Source organism: Zalophus californianus, chromosome 5 (genome assembly GCF_009762305.2).
Source record: "Zalophus californianus isolate mZalCal1 chromosome 5, mZalCal1.pri.v2, whole genome shotgun sequence".
Classification (NCBI taxonomy): domain Eukaryota; kingdom Metazoa; phylum Chordata; class Mammalia; order Carnivora; family Otariidae; genus Zalophus; species Zalophus californianus.
In genome coordinates this window covers 69,451,035-69,477,645 of record NC_045599.1, presented here as the reverse complement: position 1 = coordinate 69,477,645, position 26,611 = coordinate 69,451,035, and the positions used below count along the sequence as shown (strand labels likewise).

The following is a 26,611-nucleotide window of genomic DNA, read 5'->3' as shown; positions in this document are numbered from 1 at the left end:
CTTGGTCTCAGGGTCATGAGCTCAAGCCCCACACTGAAATAAAGAAATATATAAAAAATAAATAAAATGAAACATGTATATAAGATACATAAAATTCTCATCCCTAGTTCCTGGGGCCCATCAGAGGCATGGACAATCATCCTCCATGACAGTGGAAACAGAGATCCTAACACAGGACTTTATGTCTCCTACTAATCTACAGAACATGCAATATACACTACAATATGCCATGGACAGAGAGGAATAAACCTAATGATTTCAAATATGACTCTAAGTTAAAAGAATAAAAGCAGATACTGATATTTAGGTGTTGATTTTGCAAAAAAAAAGAGATATATTAATTAGCAATTCTTCCAGGAAATATGTTACAGTCCTGCTAGTTTTCTATAGAATCAGGATAACATTCTCTCTTTAGTTTTCAAAACTCTGTATTGATGTATTTAGAACAAGCAAGGGATTTTTGTGGGTCACAGCAGCACTTGGTTTTATGTCTCCATGGAAATATATAAAATTACATCTAGATTTTACTGTAGCATTTTACCTTTTGGCTTTATTTTATATCTATGAAATTTTTGTAAATATATTAGCAATGAAATAAAATAGGATTTGAGAACTATGTGGACCTAGAAGAATCTATCAAGCAAGAAATGTTACCTTATAAAAGATGTTATTAAGAATACAAAATTATTAACTTTTGCTATTGAATCTGTTAGGTTTAAAATTAAGATAAATTAAGGGAAATGTATAATCTTATAAAATGAAATTATACTGGAAAGATTATAAATAACCAGGACAAAGAATAATAATTAATTACTTATGCCTACCTCCACAAAAGTTTCATAATAAAGATTATTAGAGGGATTGTTTGCACATCAAATAGAAAAGATACAAATGCAGTGATAATCACATTTACAGACAAAACATTATTAAAGTAGGATATCAAAATGTCTGAGTTAGTAGGTTTACCATCCTTTTATAGTAATACAATTTAAAATCATTTATTATGGGTGGAGAAACTGAGGTATAGAGAAACTAAGTAATTTGCCCCAGGTCCCACACCTAGCCACTGGCAGAACAAGGATTTGAACCCAGGTAATCTGGCTCCAGAGTCGCCCTATACGCAGTTCTCTGTATAGGGCATTGTTCATAGAAGCAGCAAGGGGCTGTCAAGGATGACCTAGAGCATGGAATGAGTGAGTGTAGGGAATAGAAATATAGTTGAAGGAATTCTCAGACTCCCATGTACATAATCAATAGAGCAAATGAGAATAGTCCTATAGTTCTCAAAAATTACGGTGTAGGTAAATAATCTGACAGACGTTAATACAATTGAGGTTCCTATTCTTGCCAAAAATGGGGTCTAGATGTAAAAGATGAAAGACAATTTATTTTTTAACACAGTGGTTGAGTATATTTAGAGCTCCCAGGCTATATGTTTGGTTTTTTAAATGAAAATACAAAATGCTTTGTATGTATTATCTCAGACAATCCTGACACTATATTGGAGAACCTGCCCTCTATCTCACCACACTAAGAATTCTATCCTTCCCTGTTATCTAGCTTCCATCTCACACTATATTTTACATTCATTATGAGTTGGAACTGTCTTGTTCTTTATTATACCTTATTATAGAATTATATTGTATCCTTTATTATATCCTCATTACTCATTATATCAGTACACAGTTGGCCTTCTATAAACATCCATTGTATGAAGTAATGAATAAGACAATGTTAAAGTTTACTTTCTCCTAGTACAGATGAATTACAGTATGTTTGCATCTTGCAAACATGGGAAAACAGACTTTCATTCTTATAAAGAGTCAAAATTACCACAACTAACCTGAGACACATATAAATCCAGAAGAGAAAAAAGCTTCATTGTATGAAGACAAGTTGTCGGTCTGGGCGTAGACTGCATACACGGACATGTATGAACAGGCACATTCCACGTGGTCTGAAGTGTCCTCGACCACTTTGCAAAACTGACTGTCAGACAACCAGCTAGGGCGAGAACATAATGGTCACTACTGCTCTTTTATCAACACTTAAGGTATTTGAGATGGCTTTTCAAGTAGAAATAACTTAGTGAACTTAAGTGTTCTTTACTCAAGCATTAAGCAGACCAATTTTCAAGAAAAGACACTGGAGGGAACATCTCATCCTAGACATGATACAACAGGTCGCACAAGATGCCTTAAAAAGCAGCCTCAATACTCACTAAACCTGCAAACGCATTCCTGATACCTGAGAAGCTGGTCCTCTCAACAGAGCAGTGCTCGTGCCTAATCTGAAGCAAACGCACCCCAGGCTTTCATCAGAAGGCATGCCTCGCTCTCACTGGAAAACCCCAGGAGAGGGACAGAGACACTGCATGTGCACTCTTCACCCTTCCTCATTTCACAGTTCCTTCTATTTCGAACCGCGTAAGTTCCTTAAAAGATTTTCCACGTTTCTTTCTCCATCTTTTTTTTTTTTTCTCCTTTGCAGCCAGTTATGTTACCTAAATGTTGCCCAGGTTCTTTCAAATGTTTCTGCTATAAGATCTGGCTTTTAACACAAACCTTTGTCATGATTACAGCAAATGTAGTGTTCCGTGCCAAGCCTTCTGAGCACTCCTCATGGACCACTGCTTGGGGCCTCCTCCCTTTTAGTGCCTCTTGAAACCTTTACTTTTCTAAGGACATAAAACTTAACCCCGACCGCAGATGCAATTTTGAAACATTCATTAGGAGTTATGTATTAAGGATGGCACAGTACCTATGTATTAAGTTTAAGATCTTTCACCAGGCATTTGAAATTTCAACTGAAAATTATTTATTCACAAAGAAAAAGACTAACCAGAATTTTGCTGTTTGGAGGACAGGTGGTTATCCAACAAAGCTGTTAAATGTATTTATAATTTTAGTCTGTGCAGCTAAACGTCAGAAATAAAGAGAACCAAGTGACCGATTTGGACCCTAAACCATCTGGGCCAGCAAAGTCTGACTCTCCAGCATTGACTGAGCTCTGGGTAATAGAACAGCTCAGAAACTTGAGGCCAGCTTAAGCCAAGGAGATTCTACAGAAGAATCATTCTCTTCTTCCCATTCCTGTATATGGTTTAATTCCAAAAGGTACTCCAAGCCATATGTGGACTAGAATTATAAATCCCTGCTAATCCCTCTAAACACAGAGCATCAGATCCAGAACCATAAACCAGATGGAAGGGGCAAAGAAAATTTCCTTTCCTGCCCAGTAAATTAACCAATAACCACAGAAAGGTCATGTGGAATTAAGCAGAAGTCACACTAGGTCCAATGGAAGCAGTAATAAAGAAGTAAATAGTGTGCTAAACACATATTTAGTTGTTGCACTGCACCTGCTACCTGCACAATACTAGACCATTTCCTACGCTGCTTTGTTGTTTTTATGGAAGAGATTTTTCTCTACTCCGAAGTCTCACCTGAGGCCACCCTCTACGTTCACTACAAAACTGGGCTCCATGGCAGAAGAAAGGGGAAGGACTGAATTTTGATTTTAAAGCATTATTAAATACCTTGCAGCAGCCTGATTCCAAAGGAGACACAGAGACGTCTGGGGAATAATCCTAGGCTCAGCAGCATAAATCCTGTAGAGAATCTCATTGTTTTCCGTCAGGGGTTGTGAACTCTGACCTTTCACACTCAAAGACAGTACCTGCAGTGCCACAAATAACAGAGAAATGGATGATATTTTAAAATCAATGTCATGACTGAATTCTGAACTTCGATTCATTTTCCTAGTTACTCTAGTCGCTTGGTTAATGCCACTATTTAAATAATTTGCTGACTTATGAATGTGGGGAATCTGACTGGTTTTTCATGCAAACATTCTACCTCCCCTTCAGTTCCTGAGCAGTCTTCAGCTGACAATGCTCACTTTAACTGTCCAACTTCATCAGGAGTGGAGAATATAATATGATATAATATTAGTGAAGGCTACATTTTTCACTTTCCCCACTGTATATATTTTACTCAATAAAACATGAAGGCAATATTTCCTATTCTATTTGAGACTACACATTCTACAAATAGTTCATAAAGATGGGACATGGGACATGTTTCATAATTAGCTCACCATGTGTAGTCCTTACCACAAATCTGATCAAATGAATGCATTCTGAGGAGTGTGTCTGCTAAGGAAAAATCTGATTCCAACCACATAATCTTTAAATGATAGATTACCTTATTTTTCAGGGCATGAACATTGTTTCCAGTTATAAACCACTGCTGGCTGCTATATTCTGTAAACTGGACTAATTCACATGTATTTTCTCCAGCCATTATTTCTGTATCTGGAACCTCCAATAACCTCTCTGGAACTCGGATATAATCACCTTCTTTTCCTTCAAACTTGTGCCCATTGATTTGCTGAGGATACCAGTGAAGAGCCAGTATGGACAAATATGGGCAACTGTCAAGGACGGTTTTGCTTCTGTAACAGAAAAGCAAAGGCTATGCTAAAATGGCATGCGTTTATATACACATATCCACTTATATTTGTTAAAATGCATAACACAGGGGCTCTGTTCTTTACGCAAAACCATGACATTACCAGCCCAGAGGTAGCAAAGCTCTTTTGTGGTTAATTGTCATGATTTTTTGCACAGTACTTTCTGCATCCTTTTGCCTGATTCCCCCTTGTAATCTAAAACATGGGTTTTCCATCTTATATACCTAGAGCATGTTTTCATCAAGAGTTTACCTCCATCAGAGCATTTCGAATCTAACCATGTGATTTGTAAGAGAAACAGCCTAGAGCTGGGATCTTCACCTTTTCGACAGCTCTGTTTCAAACACTGTAGGCATAAGATCCTGTGCTCAGTGAAAGTGCTTCCAAACCTCAGTGTGCATTGAAATCACTTGGAAGTGTGTTTAAAAATACAGATTTCTAGATCACACCCCAGACTTACTAAATCAGAATCCTTGGCTGGAGAGAAGGCTAGGGGTCCTACAAGTCTTATTTTTTAACCAGTCCCCCAAGGAATCTGATAAATCTTGTCTTGAACCCATGATGTTTATGAACAATGAAGAGATACAAAAATAAATCAGATCTGAAACATGCCTGGAAAAGTTTGGAGAATATTAGGATGTTAGGATAAAAATCATGCATTAAATGTTAAAAGTTATATAGGCTACAACAGACAGGGAGTATTATAATTAAATCATGAATCTAAATGATACCTTTGTCAAAATCCCTAACCTGGGAAATGGAGCAGAGAATTTTAAATGGAAAATCTGAGAAAGAAAAGGAAAGGGGAAGGGCTTTTTTCCTCTAGTTAAATCCTCTCTCTCTAAAAAAAAAAAAAAATCTTCCATGGGGCACCTGGGTAGCTCAGTCAGTTGAGGTTCTGACTCTTGGTTTGGGCTCAGGTCATGATCTCAGGGTTGTGAGACTGAGCAGCGGGTCAGGCTCCCACTCAGCATGGAGTCGACTTGAGATTCCTTCCCCCTTCCCTCTCCTTCTCCCTCTGTTCCTTCCCCCACTCACTCTCTCTCCCTCTCTCTTTCTCAAACAAATATTTTTTAAAAATCTTCCATAACTTTACCACATTTGAATCAGTGCCTTCAAATATCTATCATTCATCCAGCCATTCGCCCAGGCTCTAGACCCTTGTTGTCCAAGACTCTTCCTAACACCTCAATCCGTAGAAGCCACCCACATCTTCACAATAGCTCACCAAAAACTCATCTCTTAATCTCCCCGTCCAGCCTTCCACATCTTCACTGGTGACTCTAAGGTCAAAGCTGCCCCTCCAGCACACCCTGACTAGGCAGAATGTGAGTGAGACCAGTGAAGCTCAGCCACATTGCAGCATACCCTTCTCCGCACTCTCCCTGGAATCTACTGAGACTTAGCCCATCAGTGCCATCCCGGACTCCAGTATCTTGGCAGACTGAGACCAATGCATGGTGACTCCATCCAGCCTTGACACTAGTGGGCCAAATTTCCGGCCCCTCTCACTGGCAAATGACTACACTCTCCCTGACACTGTAACCCCCTATGTATCCACCATGCCCTTCCACCACACTCACTTTGATCGATCCCACAATGTGTTTTACATCCTGGTTGAAGTGAGGGGGAGAACCCCACATGAATATGTAGACTGGTATCACTACAGATCCAGTGACCGACTATGGCTGTGCCCTCAGTGCCACTTGACATGACACTGTTTTTACTTGGCTTCCAAGTAATCGCTCTAGATGTCATCATTCTCAACATCCCTGCTCAATTCCCAAATCTTTCACTCTCAGCAGCTGCCCCTGAATACTGCTTAAGATAATATAAAAATAACACATATCAGAATGGCCACCAACTTTAGAGTTTTCCAAGTTAAAAAAAAAACTGTTGATCGCTCTCTTATTTTCTCTGTTTGTCTCCTATATGATAATTCTACCACTTACTTGTTTTCAAGCTACCATCCTCCCCAAGTTCATGCCTCAGTTTCAGCCCTCATGTTACCTGAACAATTATTCCCTGTGTAGTCTCCCTATTTCTTGATTTATTCTATTCTTTAACCTTTAACACTGTCCTCAACATGATGCCTCTAAAATCCTGAGTCTCTCTCTCTCACACATATGAATCCTACCTGGCTTATTCTATGTTCAATCTTTAAAGGCTGATGATCTCCCCAAACACACCATACTATTCTTGGCTGACTGCCATTGCACGTGCTGTTTCCTTTCCCTGGACAACTCAGAAGGAAAGGTAAGTCTATGGAGAAGAAACACATGGCAGAAACATACTGATCCATTTACTTATTTTATTCACTCATTATACCATAACCACTGAGAATCTACCACATACCAGACACCATTCTAGGACAGGGAATATATTAGGCAACAAGGCAGAAAAGGTAACTCCTTTTGTGCATCTTATACTCTTCTGAGTTCTCACTATGCCTTTGAGGGCACAAATATGGAAACCAACATTCACAGCAGGGTAGGTGGTTCACATCTAAAACAACCTCAATATTCTAGTGATATTGTACAAATATGGAAAAACAAAAGGAAAGGATTGGGACTATGGGGAATTATAAAGCTATGAACTATTTGACTTCACTAGACAACATAACTGAACACAGTCCAAGAGAGAAAAACAATAAAGGATATTTTTTAACCACACACACACACACACACACACATTGCGGCCTCATTACAAACTTACTTGAAGTAAAGAAATTATACATTTCAGAGGTTTTGAAGACACTGGAGACACATATAAAAGGCACTGAGTAGCCAAACTACTGGTCACGGGTCTCAGAGAGACATTTAGGGCTGGAAGTGGAGATTTTGTTATAAAGCAAATGGTTACAGTCTCTTCTGACCACAAAGCCTGGTGGTCAGCAGGGGCTGTGGAGTCAGGCTGGCCTGGGATTGAATCTTACCACAACTAATCATGTGACCCTGGACAAAAGCTATATCTGTATCTGCAGATGGGGATAGTAAAAGCTCCAGCCCCACCTTTAACCAGCTGCTTAAAATGATCTTTCATAAGACTAAAATATGTATAATTTTTAGTAAGGATTATGTTGAACCATATGAAATTTCCAGCATATCATATACTATTTTACCCACAAAAAAGGCAACTTCATATTGTTCAATCTAATACAAATCAGGACTAGAGCAGAGGTACAGTTAATATCAGTTCTTCTTATTTTGTTCCTTGAGCTCTCTTATAAGTCTTTTATATCTGGATTGACTATCTCTCTTTGAACTTCATGTGTCTTGTGATCTAAGAACTAAAGTTAAAAGTTTTACATATTCAACAGATATTTTAATTAACCTGTCAAAGTTCATAAATGGCCCTAAATGGGTGACTTAAATTATTATACCAGATTTTTATTTATTTTATTTATTTTTTTCTCTTATACCAGATTTTTAAAACATAGTCTTCAAAATATCCTTGAATTTCAATGTGACTTAAAAATGCTGATGACAGCCTTCATCAGCAAATAAATAATAAATGTTATAAAGAATTATATAAGCACTTTTAATCAGACATGTCCCATTAAATAATAGTCATTGCTTTTTAAAGATTTATTTACTTATTTTAGAGAGAGAGAGTGGGAGAGAGAGCACATGTGTGCATGGGGGTGAGAGGGGTAAAGGGAGAGAATCTCAAGCAGGCTCCTTCCTCCGTGGGGGCTGAGGAAGGGCTCAATGTCAGGACCCATGAGATCATGACCTGAGCCCAAACCAAGTTAGTTGCTTAACTGACTGAGCCACCCAGGTGCCCCAAGAGTCACTGCTTTTTAAATAACCTGTATTACTCTGTGAGAATTGGAAGGAAATCTCAATTTCTAACCAACTTCTATTATCTGCCATTTTTATGTTAACTCAAATAGAAATTAAAAATATTTAGGTCTTTGTACTACAGTGATTCAATTTACCTTCTGAATGCAATTTAAAACACCATGCTTCTGAAGAATATTAACATAGTTACAAAATTGATTATAGAGTTGATAATGAACACAAGCCACATTTTATTTTTTCCTTTTTCTCTTGCTTGCTTTCTGCTATGAAACTCCAACCATGAAACAACTACTCTGAAGTTCAACACTGGGAGAGCTGCTTCCAAATGGATGAAACTGTACCGGAATTCCACTGCAACAGCACATCAAAACATGTCTAAAAGTTGGAATCATCTTCCTTTATTTCTATTCAGAATGTATCTTCTACTATCATAAGAGTAAGCAATAAGCCATTTTTTAAATTCCTAACAGACCCTTCAAAACAAGAGGAATGTGTTCTTGACAGAATAATTTCCTTTTTCTTGACATAGTTACTGTGTTTTCTTCAAATAACTTCATTTGCCCATTAGATACAATGCATTGGGGCGCATAAGTGGCTCAGTCAGTTGGGCATCTGACTCTTGGTTTGGCTCAGGTCCTGATTTCAGGGTCTTAGGATCCAGCCTTGCATGGGGCTCTGCATGGGGAGCAGTCTGCTAACTCCCTCCCACTCCGCCCCTCCCTTCTCTCTCTCTCTCACACGAATGAATAAATAAAATCTTTAAAAGAAAAAAGATTCAATGCATTGACTATATAATCCTTAGTTACAACATCTAAATGTCAATTTGCATTGCAGATTACTTTGTAAACTGTGAGGGAATACACATAAGGTATTATTATTAAAAAATACTTACTTTTCACCAGGAGAGCCACAGGTAACATCAGTCAGCAGAGAAAAGGCAAAATTCTCAGTCACTTCAGTGAAGTGACTGAATCCCCTAGTGTCTTTGCGTTTTGGGTTAATAAGAGCACAGAGAATCTCATAAAAAAGATTTCGATTTTCAATACTGAATGCTTGGCTTTTTCCTTCAACAGTTATCTAGAAAAAAAATTCCAGTATGAAAAAATATCTTCAAAAATAAAACTGCTTTAATGATATGTACGGTACAATATATGTTCTTTATTAAGTTATTAAAATTAGCAAAATAAGGAAGAATCTATGAAGAATTTAAGAAAAATTGGTATCAAAATTATATTTCAAATATACTTGCACTTTAAAAAAGCATAATCATTTATAAAGAAGAGTCATGATAAGCAAAATATTTTTTATTTAATAACTAGATAAAGCCCCAAATGGCTGCATGGGTCACTTATTTTTAACTACAATAACTAACATCATGAATTAGAAGTAATCTCACTTTTATATCTACCCCAAGAATTCCTTTTCTCTTTTCAACAACTGAGGAAATAAATATAAGAATATTTGCCAACAATAGAAGCAAGATTATTCTTGATTACCTGTCTTTCCATGAACAGAAGCCACAATCTACCACTAAATTTCTAAAACATCAAATGAAAAAATCCTTTTCTAATCAAGAGTAGTCAGCAACTCCTGGCACTCTTGCCTTTATCAGGAAGTATGAACCTTCCTTCCTTAAAGAACTAGGTTATTTTTTGTTTGAGGGACAAGGAGAGTAAGAGGAAAATCACCTTCATGATTTATTTTGTTTTTCCTTGCCAGAATGACAGGGACCACATCTTTATTGTCTGACCAAGCATGGGTGCAAAGCCATTGATTTGTTATTCCACTATTCTATATCTGAGAAGTCCCTATAAATCCTTCAAAATCCAAATTAGTCATCACTTTCTCTGTGATTTACACTGTGCTCACTTGCCAATATACATAATCACTCCCTTTGTAACTTGCACATACCTTTATTAATGAATCTTTGACAACACTGAAATGATTTGTCTGTTGCTCCTACCAGTTGAGCTCATTGAGGAAGTTGCCTATGCTCCCCATATTATTTTTAAAGCTTTGCAATTTACACAGTGCCAAGCTGATAGCTGAACTCAAGATCTAAGTTCATAAGAATATCCATCTCAAAGATAATAAGGAAGAATGGAGAATACTCCACAAAGAAAAGATGACAAAAGATACAAAGTAAATCTATTTACCTATCTGGCAATGAAACAAAGTAAAAATTTAACAAAGTAAAAATTGAGCAAATAAAAATTGCAATGAAGGAAGCGAACAACCCACTGACTCCTGAAACAATCAAACTGAGTATGTTAAATGGAAAAAGAGCTCAGGAAATGCTCCCAGAACTCAGAGAAAATATAACAGATAAATAAAACAAATCTATAAGTTACAACAAGTATATAAAAGGGCTTCTTATGAACATAAATAAGTAGTCATTTCTGATGAGTATAATAACAATATCTAAGATTTATTGAGTTCGTCATATAAAAAATGTATACATAGTAGAGAGATTTTATTTTTAAGAAGTTAGAATCTGGGGGAAAATAAAACTTAAAAATATGAAACAATTTCACTCAAAATACAAGACCTAATAGAATGAAGTTCAATCTAGTACTTGGAAGTCTTACTCTATACTCTTGAATTTGAGGATACCTTAGAGGTATATATGGATTAAGTACATATGGGAAATAAAAATGCTTGCCAGGTAAAGCACAGGTGACTCTATTTGAATATCAGATAAACAACCAATAATTGTTTGAGACAAGTATATCCTAAATACTTCATGCAAATATTTATTTTGTCATTTGTGATATACTGCAAAATGTATTGTTTACCTGAAATTCAAAGTTTAACAGGGCATCCTGTGTTTTAATGTTGAAATTTCAACCTCACTATATGTGATTATCTACATTTTCAGGGCTTGTTTCATTACTGTCTTATTTGCATTACTATAAATGTCTAAAATATAATTTCTTTCTTACTTTTTTTTTGGTATGTTAGGAATACATAAGGTCCCTCTTAATGGCTATTATTTTTTCCAACTTTTGTTATTGTAATTTGAAATAAACATTCTATTACACATGTATTTGCACAAATGTTTCCCACATCTGTTAGTTGTCTTTTTTCTTACTCCCCCTCACCACCCAAGTTTTATTGAGATATAATTGACATAGAACATTAGTTGTCTTTTGACTTTCCTTGTGGTATATGCAGAATGAAATTTTGTTTAAATGTTATATAGTCAAGTTTCATAAACTTATTTCCTTTATGGCTTCTGGGTTTTGTTTTATGCTTTAGAATGAACTTCCCCACATCAAACTTACATATTAAAAATGATTCATCCATGTTTTCTGCTAAAACTTTTATGGTTTCAGTTTTACAATCTCTGATCTGTCAGAGATTTATTTTGGAGTAGGGTTTAGGATACAGACCCAGCTCTGTTTTACTTTCAAATGATTAAGTCACCTGTGTCAATAACATTTACAAAATAAGAATTTTTGACCCATTAATCTGAAATGTCACTTTTAACAGGTATGAGATTTTCATATGTTGTTGCATTTATTTCTGCACTTTCTGTTCTATTCCATTCATGTCAATGTCTATGCCCATACCAGCATCACCCGTTTTAACCACTGTAAGTTCATAATATATTTTTCATATTTGGTGAGGTCCCTACCATTTTTCTTCTTTTTCATAAAATTTCTGCCCATTGTCACATGTATATTCTTCCAGGTAAATAATGGCATCATTTTGTCCAGGTTAAAAAAAAAAAACTTACTGATACTTTGATAGGGATTATGTTGCCTCTATAGGGTAATTTACAGAAAACAGTTGTCTTTATGATACTGAGTTGTCCTCTTGTGGGACAAGGCATAGATTTCTATTTATTCAAGTGTTTCATATTACTCAGCAGAATTTTTCAGTTTTCTTTATATATTATTACATAGAATATTATATAAAATATATTATAAAATGTATTATTGAATAAGTCAGTTACTCAAATCACAGGAATTCAGTAATGACATACATGTAAAAATTGAATTTGAGAAAACAATATACCACAACATTAAAAAAATTTTAGTAACAATAATATGATTTAAAAATAATCATGTTTGTGGGGCGCCTGTGTGGCTCAGTCAGTTAAGCTGCCTTCGGCTCAGGTCATGATCCCAGGGTCCTGGGATCGAGCCCCATGTCAGGCTCTCTGCTGGGTGGGAAGCCTGCTTCTCCCTCTCCCACTCCCCCTGCTTGTGTTCCCTCTGTCGCCGTCTCTTTCTGTCAAATAAATAAATAAAATCTTAAAAAAATAAGTAAATAAAAATAATTTTGCTAATGGTTACTCAAAAAAGTTAATTATACTTTTCTGTAGGAGTTTCTTTCATAATTCAGTTTCATTATTCATGACAGATCTAATGAAAACCAATCAAGATATACTACTTGACAACACTAAAGAGATGCTGATTCTAGACCAGTAATATGTATGTATTTTACGTAGCTCTCTTATATAACTCATTGAGAAAAAAAAAAGGAGTGGAATGTCCTTATCTTCTCTAAATCATATGAAAAAAAGGTTCTCTTTTCTAAAATGTAGCCACTGTGCATTCTTTCCCTCCTCTTGGCCAAAATCAACTTGTTACTGTCCTATGCCATTTCATCATTAGTAAGTTTAAGTAACAGTATATCCCATAGTGAATTCTTATCTCCAGAACTTCTCTGCATGAAATAGCAGTCACTCTCTTTGTTTTACAAGTTATTTGGCAGGGCTTCCTCTTCTTGACTGTGTGCTTTATAATTTTCTTTTCTACCTTTCAGGCATTGTATTTTAAGAGACACCATGAGAAGTAGAATAGGCATGATAGTCTAAAACTCCATTGTTAGCATTTTAAGTATTTAAAGGGTCACCTTGTAAAAATACAGTATTTATAAATTCACATATGTGTATTCAAGGTTTTTCATGCTTGTATATAAATATATTGATAAGAAATATCTTAAGAAAGCCCCAAATAAATCCCCATAAGAGTCTTTCCTTTAATAATAATTCTTTTCAGATCTCTTCTTTTATTTACATTTTTAGGTTACATCTCCATTTAATTTCATCATTTGTGGAAGTGTAAATAAATAAATGGGTTAAAAAGAAAACCAGGTTGATCTAAGGCCACACCATTTGAATGCCTGAAATCATCTGGTCATTTCTTATTTCTCCTTCTCTGAGGGAGTGTTCAGGGCCCAGGAGGAGCAGAGCACAAGCAGAGGGCAAGAGCTCCTGTTCCATGAAAGAACTATGTAATTTCTCTTTTTATGGACTCAAAAAACTGAGATGCAGTCTCAAAAGAGATTTATCCAGTTTCTAAAGAATCAGAAAGAGCTTTTAGCTTCTGCCATCTGATGCCCCCTTTCAGACACTGGGCTGTCCTTACTGCTGCAGTAGATTACTGATCATTCTCCAGGTTTAAGACTGAGATTTCCAGACAGACATTAGTCACATCCAAACACAAGTACAGTGTCAGTTATGATGAATTCCACTCTTATGTTCAGAAACTTAACCCTATCATAATTTCATGATGACTGACATGATAACAGTTTTATTTTTTTAATTTATGAAGTTTTACTAACCCAACTGCTACTGCTTACGAGGGCTTCTTACCTTATCTATTAAATGCATCACGGCGCTGAGCTGCTCATCTGTGCTCTCCGTGGCCACTTTCATGCTGATGCTGTGGAGTACTCTGTTGAGAATGTCACCATCCAGGGGCTGCTGTAACTGATCCGCAAGTCCCCAGAAGGACTGCGAATCCGCATCAGAGACGAGAGTGATGTTAGCAGTCCCATACATTTGATCAATTCTGGCCCCACCTTTTGGGTCGAAAAGCACGATCTGGAAGCGTTTAGGAAATGGATTTAAAGAACCTGTCTCTGGCGTTAGGATGACATCCAATATGGTGTTTCTCTGGCCCGGTTCAAAGACCAGAGTGCCTTCAGTTCTCACAAAATCCTTCCCAGAAAGAGCTGGAGATATGAGAGTACGGCCAACTGTTTCAGCACTCCTCAACTCCTAGAAATTAAGCACCATCATTGAAGTGAAACCATAACACTTCTGATTTTGTCCTGAACAAATTCTTACTTCAAACACATCCTATTTCTCTTAAACAAACTGATGGGCCATAACACCATGAATACTAAAACATGGGGCTTTATCCTTCTTCTAATCTCCTAAGATAAATTAGAGAGATAAATACACATCACAGTGATGATGTCAGGAAAGACGGATGCCCTAGCATAGACCGAGGACGAGGGTTAGAAAAGAAATGGCATTACTGCCTCACGGAGGTTCTGCACCTGCTGAAAACTGTGCTCTAAAGAACACAGGCTGCATAACGGCAGGGAATACGGAGGGAGAGAAGGGAGTATTTATGTTTTCATTCTCACCTACAAAGTTTGGGAAGATGGAGTTTGGAGGAGTAAAAAGAAGGAAGAAGAGAAGCAGGAGGAAGCAGAAGAAATTGGTCTCCTGTTGGTTATACTTTAGTTGTGAAAATACCCTAAAGAATAAGGTCCTGGCCATATAGACTAAATTTGCTCCAACCATGGTTATTAAAGGTTTTTTTTTTTTAAGTGATGCATGGGAATTAAGTCAAGAAAGAACAAAAGAGGGGCTCCTGGGTGGCCCAATGGAGCATCTGACTCTTGGTTTCAGCCCAGGTTGTGATCTTGGGGTGGTGGGATCGAGCCCTGTGACAGGCTCTACACGCAGGCCACAGTCTGCTTGGGACTCTCTCTCCCTCTCCCTCCAGCCCTCCCACCAAGTGTGCATGTGTGTTCTCTCTCTAAAATAAATAAATCTTTTTTAAAAAAGAACAAAAGTAATGTACATTTATTTACTACTGAGCCGACAGATATTAAACTTCTCATATGTGCCAGGTGGAATACTGTGGCTGTAGATCTGAACACCAGAATACCTGCATTCATGGAACCTATTCTAGAAGAAGATATAGGCAGTGCAAAAGTTATAGACTTAACAATGTAATTTTACATGAAGATGAATTTTTGAAGAAAAATAAGACTACATAAGGTGATACAGGGTGATGGTAAAGGTACTATTTTAATACTGCTGGTCATAGAAGCTCCTGATGTGATATTTGAGCAGAGACCTTAGTGGTGGAAACAGACCATATAGGATCTGGAGAGAAATATACTAGGCAGAAGGAATAGCAATTACAGAAACCCTGAGATGGGAACCATTCTAGAATGTTAGAGGAAGAACCAGATGGCCAGTGTGATTAGAAGAAGAATGAAAATATCAGAAGCTGATATCAGAGAGGTAGGCAGGGCCAGACCATATACATCCATTATATAAAGAGAGGCAGGAAGACACTGGAGAATTCCAGCAGGAGAATGACACATTTTATTTCAGATCTTCGTGAGCACTCTGGCTCTTGTGCACAGGCTAGAGCAGGGGATGAGCATGGAGGCAGGGAGAAGAGATAGGACATTTCTGCATTACTTCATGCAAAACACAATGGTAGCCTGGAATAAGGTTGTATGAGTGGAGGAAGTGAGAGGTGCTCCAAGCGGAAATATATTATGAATGTAGAGTCAGTAGAACTTTCTGGTTAATTCAATGCTGGGTGGAGAGGAAGAGAATAGGGATAGCTGTTTGCCTAAATGAATAATGGGAAACGGGGAAACACTCTTACAGGAGAAATCAAGAGTTCTTTATTATACACAGTAAGCCTGGGATGCCTTTTAGACATTCAAATGAAGATGTGACGTATAAGCAATCAGATGTAAGTCCAGATCAGGGGTGGTGAACAGGCTAGAAATAAAAACTGCAGGAGTTCTCATTTTATAGACCATATTTAAAGAAAACAGGTTTGGGTGGCCTAGCCTGCAGAATGAGTCTTGGTGGCCCCCAATGTTTACTGATCAGGAAGACTAACACAGGCTACAGGAAGGAGCTGCCAGGGAGGGAAGGGTTAAGAGTAGGAAAAAGTGGTATTCCAGAAGCCCAAAGGAGAAGAGCATGCTTCTGGAAGGAAGTGACCATTTTTGTCAAAAAATGAAAAGTGCAAAACAAATTATGTAATGTATGGTGATTAACATAACAATAAAAAATTAAAAAAAATGAAAAGTGGGTAAAAATAAGTGTTTTCAAGAGCATCTGCAGCACAGTGGTAGGTAAATAAAACAAAACAAAACAAAATAAAACTTCCCTGAAAGAAACAACACAAAAGCCTATGAACTTCAGAATGAATACAGTATCCACTGGAAAGCCATATAACAGAAAAAGTGAAAGAGCTACACACATCAACACGGGTATTGCTCAAAAACATGGTGAGCAAAAGAAGCACACCATAAAACAACACATTGGAAGAATCTCATTTGCACAGTTTCCTAAAGAGGTAAACCTGAACAGCACACGGTAGATGATAAAACTAAAAATAAAAGCAAGGGAATAATTCAATATGAAATTCAGGGTGGAGGTTATCTTCAAGAAGCAGAGAGGTTATCTTACAAGAGAAAAGCAGAATGGCATCAGAGAAGGGTTTCACACCATGGCTAGTTCTAGGATTCTGGTAAAGTTGGATTTCTTAAACAGGATGATGGTGATCTTACGACTATAAACTGCATATAAACATTCTGTCCAGTTTTCTCGTAGAATTTATTTCACAATTCAGACTTTTAAAGGAAATGGAACAATGAAAATGTTCTTATGTTCATAAAATACATATAATAAACACAAACAAGAAGCATTATGCGATTTAAAAGCAATGACGAAAATCAAGATGGCGATATCCTTTGATGAGCACAGGCAATGGGAGAAGAAGCAGAAAAGTCATGCTCTTTCTTGAACTTGTGTGCTTTGGGCTATAGTACATGCATATAGAAATAAAAGTATTTGGAACTGGCTTTCAAATATGGCTTATCTATAGGCTAATTTAAAGATAACTGGAATCAGTGATATTTTTACCATCTCAAATCTTTATATCCCTTAACTTTATGTCACAAATAGGTAGATATAAGGGAACTTATGTTAAGACTATGGTATTTATGTACTGGGAACACTGACCTGCCAAACGGTATGTATGCTACAGTTCCTGTTTTAACTATATTATTATAATCTATTTAGAGCAAAATGAAAATTGATATCTTTGTAACAGAATAGTAACTTAGTCCATAATTATTTTCTCTTTCCCGCCAGCTACTAGAAAAGAGAATTATATGTCTTTGTCTTCTAGTAATGTGCCCAGGATTCAGAGAGAGAAAATGCACTGGTAATGAAGGAACAGGAAAATAATACCAGAGAGGTAAGACTTTTATTTCTATTTTTTTAATTTTTTTAAACTTTGAGATAATTATAGATTCACATGCAGTTATAAGACCTAATAGAGAGTGATCTCCCGCACCCTTTATTCAATATCAGTCCTTGGTAACATCTTGCAGAACTAGAATACATCCTAACCGGGATATTGACATTGATAGAGTCAATACAGAACACTTTCATCACCACAGGGATCCTTCATGTTGATTCTTAGAGTGTTATAAAAATGCTATGAGTTACATGCTAGTGACAGCATGTGTTTTTCAAGGAATCATTTATGACGAATCTAGAAAGAATATAAGTGAATCTGAGAGAGATACAGGTATTCAGATTCTTATTTTGGCAACTTCAATCTCACTCTCATTTGAGTGCATGAACTAGTTTATAATGTGCCTCAAATCTCTTTATCATCTGTTCTTCATTTCCAGTACCCCTTCTTCCACTCTACAAAATATATATGATGATATATATTTCACAGGAAAAGAAGAATGAAGCACATACTTTATCCCATTTCTCTTCCTATCTTCAGTGCTTGAAAGAAAAAATACTAAAATCTCCCCACTATGAATCAAATACCTCTATGTTCATACCACTCACTTCAAGGCTATTTAGAATGGAGTTTATCTCTAGAGTCTCATATGTCTTCTTATTTGCCAAGCTGTGGACTGTCACAAAGACCAGCTTTTCTGTCCGGCAAGCTTCCAGACAGCTCACTACACACAGTTCTGGTTCGAATCTCTCATCCTTGACTCACTGCAATTGCTACAGAAACTGGCTGCACAGAAGTTGTACTTTATGCACAGCATGTTCTACATGTTTGACACAACCAAGTACATACTATGTAGCACTTTGGAAACAACAACACAACAGCAACCACATCTGAAACCTTGAGGCCTAAAGACTCACCAGGTTTAGAATCTTTAAAGAGGGGAAACGGCAGCATTGACCAGAATGGTGGTTTCCAAACTGTGGATTTCTTTGAGTTAGATGAGTCAAGGAAAAAAAAGGAGGGGGAGAACTAAGGTGGGCAAGCTCTAATCCCCACAAATGTGCTTCAAGCAGAGTAGATACATACTTTTGTGTTAATATATTAGAGTTTGGCTGTTAGAACAAAGTTTAAAGAATAATGCTCGAAAGGTCTACGGTGCTCTTTGGACCAATTCCAGGGTCTGGTCACTTAGTGTTACATAGCATTGCCTTTCTGAGTCCCTGGTTACCCACCTACTCCCTCCCTTCCTCCTGAGATCACCTAACAGGAGGGATGTGAAAAGTGGCAGGGAGACCTCATGAACTCAGGGATTTAAAGAAACCTAAAAATCAATTAGCATGTGATGTTCTGGAGAAGGAGATTTTTCAATTAGTTCAGATACAGAACACAACAAAGACTCTTACTTTTTGTTTCTGGTCTCTTACAATTACATCCTGGAAAAATTTTATCTCCCTAGAGATTTTATAGAACTGATTTATGTAAAACACTTTGCATTGTATTATCACCTCTTCTCAAAAAAAAAAAAAAAAGAAATATAAGACTATCACTTTAAAACATGACCTAAGTGAAACAACTGAACAAAGCTTAATGTAATAAACATAGGGTGAATTATGACGGGTATCATGAGAAAATAGTGTTGCCAACTACTCTTTTTCATTACCTAAGCTACAGGTAAAGAAGAAAACCCTAATATGGGTTAATCTATATATTCCATGCTCACCTGGGTACTGAAGTTAACAGACATCATCAGTCCTGTCCCAGAATCTCTGGCCACCTGCAAACTGATGAAAGTGGCCTTCTTATGAGCCACTGGCAGCCGAGAACCCACAGAAAAGTACACAAGGCTGTGAGGTTCGTCAGTCTGTAAGAACGTAATCGGTGCAAATCTGGCACTATTGTTTATCGCTGCTCCAGCACTTACTTCATACAGTTCCACAAAGAAAGGCATTTCAACGTGAGGTATCTGACAATTAGAAAATGAACAAAAAAGGATGATTACCAATATGTTTCTATTTTTAGCTAATTCTGGCATTAAGAAATAGTTTTATTTATATACACAATTATAAAAATAAATACATATCTGGAGATACATTCCGTATAATCTCAGGATTAAGTGCTTAGGTTAGATTACCACAGGGCTTATTTTTTCGGGTTTTCTTTAAGAAACACCTTTACTCTCTCTGGGTGAGCTCCTTACTAGAAAATCGGTGTCAGGAGACAAGCTTTGTGTACTTCAATATGCAAAAGGATAAATAAAACATTCATACAATGAAATGCTGTTTAGTCGTTAAAAGGAAGGAACCGTTTCAATGTTTTTCACCATGGATGGATCTGAAAACATGTTAATGAGTAAAAAGAATCAAGTTGCATAATGATGTATATAGCACAATACAATAAATGTAAAGTTTAAAATTAGATAAAGCTTACTACATAAAGCTTACTACATAATGAATAACTTATGGGATTAAAAGGCATAGCACAGGGAATACAGTCAACGGTATCGTGATAGTGTTGTGTGGTAACAGATGGTAGCTACACTTGTGAGCACTGCAAAATGTATGGAAACGTTGAATCACTATGTTGTACACCTGAAATTAATGTAACATTGTGTGTCAACTATACTCAAATAAAAAAATTAAAATAAATAAAACAACAATTGACAAAAATACTTATATATCAAATAAAAAATAACCTCCCAGGGACACCTGGGGGGCTCAGTCGTTAAGCGTCTGCCTTCAGCTCAGTTCGCGATCCCGGGGTCCTGGGATCAAGCCCCGCATCGGGCTCCCTGCTGGGCGGGAAGCCTGCTTCTCCCTCTCCCACTCCCCCTGCTTGTGCTCCCTCTCTCGCTGTGTCTCTCTCTGTCAAATAAATAAATAAAGTCTTAAAACAAAATACCCTCCCAAAATATCACTGTGATATAGCAGTTGGTTCAGGTGGAGGGTTGCCTTGGGGATAGGGCAGTGTGCAGAGTTGGACACTAGGAATAGGGGAGAAAGAGAGCTCCAACTTTGTCTGTAAGGTTTTATTTTTAAAAGATTATACAGAAATATGAACAAATACTGATAACAGTAAATTCTGTAATTTTATGTATTTTTCAAAATTTCCGCAAATTCAGTATCAAATAAGTCTAAATTCAGTCTGCTGGTTATAGTTTGTCATGTTTCATCTCAGTTCTTTCTTAACAATCTCAAAAAATTAGAATTCTCTAAAGCCTGAATTCAATTTGTAACATACTGTTACCTGTTTTTTACTTATTCACTCTTACACAACAATCTAAAAATCTTAGCAGTACTGTTAGCTTTCTGGAATAACTCAAAGAAGCTAAGCTGATATGTTTTTCAACTGCATGTGTCATAGTCTAATTTGATGTAATGCATTATTTTTACCTATTAGGGGCCTTATTCGTTATTTGTTTTGTGATCATTTTAAGGAGAATCATTATGTCATGAAACAATACAACAAACTTTAATAAAATCCAAGAGTAAGTCAAATCTTAGTCACACAGTAAACAAACTTAATCTCATTTTATTATCTGAAGAAATATATTTAGCTTCCCCATGGAACATATCATTCTTTACTTTTCCTGATCAACTGTCAGCAATATTGAAATGTGGAGATAATAGTACTCTTCAATAGTAATATTGAAATGTGAAAGATAGTACACTTCCCAAACCAAATTTGGCAAATACAATAAACTAAAACACTAAGAAAATATGGGTAACTCATTCAAGAATTATTATTCCCTAATAAGCTTGAATTCACAATTTCATGTAACTAAGGATGTCAGCCACAGTACATTCCAACACAGACTCTGGCCTTTTTTTTCCCAGTGAAATATTTCTTTGCTTTGTGATGATGATTAGAACGTTACTTATAAAAACTTAGAGTCAAAAGAATATGTTATAATCAAAGTAAAGAACTATTGAAAACTGAATAGCATACAGATGGGTACCAACACATAATTGGACTAGAGACAAATGAATCTTCCAGTCTTATAACAAAGTATTCAAACAAGATGCCTGAATTATTTTGGGAAACCAAAACTCACAGATCATATCTGCACCTCCCTAAACTTAAACATGACTTGGAGACCTCATAAGAATCCATTTCATGTGTAACTGCCGTAAGTTCCTTTCCTGGTTAGGTCAGAAGCATTCCAGGGTGAGCTTTTGCTCAACTAGTACAAAATTATTTTTCATGGGCCCAGATCTGCTCAGAAGCAGACAAAGAAAGTAATAATAAAATAATATCTTACTTATTTTTTAAAATATTTGCAACAAATGTTTAAATAATCTGTTTAAACAGATTTTATGGGTTAAGAGATGCCTCCTAAGTTAATTCACGATCACCTTTACACATTTTGCTAATACAGAACCAATCAATAAAGCAGCAGGGAAAGGAGAAATGGTCTGGAATTCAAAAGACAAGTTCTAATCTTGGCCAAGTAACTTACTAGGGAAAGTTACCTAAATTCTTCGTAACTTCAAAATGAAAATAGTGAACAACTGTAGAACTGATGATTAGAGATATGACAGAGTAGAAAAACTTCATGTTGAGGGTTGGGAGACTGGACTAAAAGTAGAAGAAACCACCATTAATCAGTGATGTCGTTCTATGGATGAAGGTGTCGTATCTGCTGTGTTGTAATAACTCCCTAACCACCAGTGTTAACGTAGCTACTACGTTCACTACTCAAGCCACTGAATTGTCTTGGGCTTCATTCCCATCCACTCTAAATAATAGTAATACAACCCTCTCTTATGAAGGGGCAACTCCCTCCAAGAACTGTGCAAGGAACTTCTCTCATTCATTACCTCATTTAATCTAACAATGCTATCATTAACTCCATCAAACATGGGAGGATCAGGGAGGCTAAGCAACTTGTCCCATGTCACTCAGCTCATTAGCAGAAGAGCTAAGATTTGATTACCACTTTCCTGAATAAGTTCAGTATCCTTGAAGCCCTTCCTTTATGCAAACATGTAGAGATGGTTCTTAGGTCTGCTGGGACCTCCAAATAATCTCTCAAAGCCTACTATGGAAGAACATGGCCACTGAACCAGTCTCATTTACATCTCTAAGTATCAGTTAATTAGACATAAAAAGAAGAAGATAAAGTCATGTTTCCTTCTGGTCACAAAATGTGAGATGTTAAAATACATATTAGAAGCTCACAGTACATTTTTGAAAAATATTTTTTCATTCTTCTAAGAATATAACCTTCTTCCTTCTTTTTAAATTTCCCTCTTACTGTAACTGGAATGTGAATTACCCTTAACTATACTTTGCCTTTTAACAACTGGGAAGACGGAGCAAAATGCTTTGAAAATTCGCTGCTTCTCAGGATGCAGAAGAAAACTCAACTCTATGATCTGACATTATATTAGGAAGAGAAATAAGAGGTGAAAATGAATTCTTTCTCTTACGTATCTGAAAATACTTAGATACAGGTTTAGTAGCACTTCCCTAGTTAGGAAAAAGGATATACACAGTTTGCATCCTATGTACTGCCCACAACATTCTCTTAATCCATAATTATAATATCTTAAGTATCTAGGGCTTCCCTTGATATCTCCTACAGTAGGGCAAACTCAGAGGAAGCAATCTCTTCTTCCACCTACAGCTCTACGCAGCCTATTTCCCTTCCTTTCAGCTTCTCCAAGACTACCGCTGTTTATCTCTTCTTTTCCCCCTTCTTTCCTGCAGGTAGAGACCCCCTTCAAATAAGAGTAAAGCACACCTTCTCTATCTCTCAGGATCTTTACCTACTGTACCTGCCTGCTGTCACCAATAAGGTATTTGAACTCCATGAAAATCATTTTTACCTCTAAATACAAACCAGTCACACTTTATAGGAACCAAGTCGGCAAAAGACTGATAAAGACATTTATCTAAACAGCATTATAGGATTGAAGTGACTTTGATCTCAAAAGTTTTTTTCTTACAATTATAAGGTTGACATCTGTGTATGAAATAGATGTTTTGAATCTAGTGAGATCCAACTAAGATTCTAATTCATCAAAAATCCTATTTGAGATAAAATGCACAATAGAATTGTCAATAACTCCTATATGCAACACTTATTTACAGAGGATGATGGGAGGAATGTAAAGATGAATAAAACCATGTTCTAATTTTCAAGCAGGTGAGAGTCTAACAGTCAAGATAAAATATGCGTAATAAGTTTTAACTCTACATATAACTGGTAACTTCCATAAAAAAGATACAAAGTCTTTGTAAATTTAGACAAAGAAGAATTCTAAATGAGGGGAGCCTGAGTGGCTCAGTCGGTTAAGCGTTTGACTCTCGATTTTGGCTCAGGTCATGCTCTCAGGGTCCAGAGATCAAGCCCCGCATCAGGCTCTATGCTGAGCATGGATCCTGCTTAAGATTTGCTCTCTCCCTCTGCCTCTCCCCCTGCTCAGGTTCTCTCTCTCTCTCTCTCTCTCAAAAAAAAAAAAAAAAAAAAAAAGACTTCTAACTGGAGATATCAGGGGAAGCATCATGAAGGAAGTGGCATTTTGATTAGTCCATAAGGGAGAGTTAGGAAACATGAGGTTGTAGGGGTTGAAGTCACAAAATTATTTGAAAATACCTAGAAAAGGACTTAAATGTTTTCAAGTAGAATAACATCATGAAATGTTTTAAATATTGAAATTTCAGTGCAAGAGAAAGTATTAGCAGCTAATGAAATTCCTTCTCAAGAAAAGTAAAATATGATAAAATGGTATGTTAAATTAGAAAAAATCAGTGGGAATTTAATATTTTACAAATTTATTTCCTAACTCTATCACTACCAAGGTGACCCACAGCAGCAGCACCTTTGCCAACCATCAATTCCCGTGCATATCTAGAACATATATTTAGATTTCTAAAACTCTTTCTGGTGAAAGAAATCAATTCCTTGGACAGCAGCTGATTGGATGTCTTAGATCAGGAAAAATCAGGATGGCTATGGAACGTATGTTATTGCTATAAAGCAAAGATACTTCCAGAGAGTTTTAAAGTAATACGAAACGACAAAAGATCACCTTAATAGGGCTTTTAGTGGCCGTGCCATGGCTATTTGAGCAGCAAAAGAAAGCCATTCAATAGGTAATTAAAATTAATTGATAGAACTAGAGGGTATTATGCTAAGAGAAATAAGTCAGACAGAGAAAGACAAATACCATATGATTTCGTCACTTGTATGTGGAATCTAAAAAACAAAACAAATGAACAAACAAAAAAACAGAAACAGACCCAAAAATACAGAGAACAACCCAGTGGTTGCCAGAGAGGGAGGGGGATGGGCAAAATTGGTGAAGGGGAGTGGGAGATACGGGCTTCTGCTTATGGAATGAATAAGTCACAGGGATGAATGATTCAGCATAAGGAATATAGTCAGTGATACTGTAATAGCATTATATAATGACTAATGGTAGTCATACTTGCAGTGAGCATAGTATAACATATAGACTTACTGAATCACTATGTTGTACTTGAAACTAATGCAGAATTGTGTGTCAATTAAAAAAATAAAAGTTTTTAATTGAAAAAAATTAGTTGAATTTGAGCCTTAGTGTACTTAAAGGAGAAAAGTTACTGTAGTATATAAAAAAGTGGTTATAATGGAAAATAAGTGTGAATATAATAGTATGTACTTAATATTTTCTTAGTTTCAATTTGAAGAAGAGTGTTAACATACCTGGAATTTATATCTTTGATTAAGTATGTATTCATTTATTAAAGAATGATAAACATTCTCGCTATGTAAGTAGGAAGGAGTTGACAAAAAATTGTGAATAAAATAATCCTTCCTAGAAAAAGTAAGAATTGTACCAAGAATAGCAGTAAAGTATTAGGACCTATGAAACACATATAAATGAAGAAGAAAACAAGTCAGAAGTGAAAGAATGCTGGTAGTTGCACACAAGTTCAGAGATTACACAACTGTGTGTTTCATTGTCACAGAAGAGATGAGCTAAAAGAGATGTACTAAGAACACAGATTCGTTATTCCATCTCTTAGGAGATTAAAGCCTCTAGGTTGCCCTCCTAAATATAACAAGATACTAACAAGGCAGGCATATATTTCTAACATCTCTAATTGACCAGCTCCATATTCAAGAGCAATAGGGCAGGGGCGCCTGGGTGACTAAGTCAGTTAAGCAGCTGCGTTAGGATCAGGTCATGATCCCAGGGTCCTGGGATGGAATCCTGTGGCTGCTGAGTGGGGAGTCTGCTTCTCCATCATCTCCTTCTGCTCCTCCAACCCCCGCTAGTGCTCTCTCTCTCAAATAAATAAATAAATAAAGTCTTTAAAAAAAAGAGAGTGATAGGGCAATAGTTAATGTAAAGCTGATGCTGCGAATTTCAAAGAACAAATCACTCTGGAGAAAACACATGGTGTTAAGAAAAATCAACCTGTAAGGCATGAACTTAAAAATATATATATAATGAACTAACAAGTGAAGTCCTAAAATAGATCCCAACCAGATGACCAGCAATCCTCATTTGAAACAACTTTAGACAAGAACACCAGGACCCATAATCCCAACAAAGAACAAAGCGATGATAACCAAGAATATGTAACCTTCTGAAGTAAGTATTATATCTTTTTTGGAACCAGTAAAATTATTACAATTCCAGGAAGGGATGAAAATAAGTATTACTGTAACCTTAGAGAAGATCAATATAATTGGTACCGTAATCCTCAGAAAGTGAAAAAACAAGTAGAAAAAATGAAAAAAAACTACAATATTGTTATTTAGAATGGATTTAAGCATAGTTACATGTTTTGAAACAATTGTATTTATGCATGGTTTTTCTGCAGTTTAAAGTGTTTGGCATGGACAAAGAAACCACGATACTTTTGAATATTCACAATATTATTTCTAGTTTTTGTATTAAATATTTGAGTTAATAAACTAAGTAGTAGACAAAGAAAAAACACTATTGAGTGCTTCTTAGGCATTAAATTATCACATTAAAAAAAAAGGTCACACACATTTACTAAATGACTTAAGCTCTGGTAAATCGGCAGTGACTAATACCATATGAATAATGCAGATTCCTATGGAAA

The 26,611-nt window shown here is 36.4% G+C and overlaps 1 protein-coding gene across 2 annotated transcripts in view; it reads right to left on the bottom strand.

Annotated features, from left to right (window-relative positions):
• Positions 1-26,611, bottom strand: part of ADGRV1 (adhesion G protein-coupled receptor V1) — a 536,135-nt gene that overhangs the window by 294,479 nt on the left and 215,045 nt on the right. For both annotated transcript variants that reach the window (XM_027605560.2, XM_027605561.2), the window contains 6 exons: positions 19,266-19,508; positions 13,882-14,289; positions 9,169-9,353; positions 4,206-4,455; positions 3,539-3,678; positions 1,844-2,004 (listed from right to left, as the gene is read on the bottom strand). In XM_027605560.2, the coding sequence (XP_027461361.1) occupies positions 1,844-2,004; positions 3,539-3,678; positions 4,206-4,455; positions 9,169-9,353; positions 13,882-14,289; positions 19,266-19,508 (1,387 nt within the window). The remainder of the gene's footprint in view (positions 1-1,843; positions 2,005-3,538; positions 3,679-4,205; positions 4,456-9,168; positions 9,354-13,881; positions 14,290-19,265; positions 19,509-26,611) is intronic.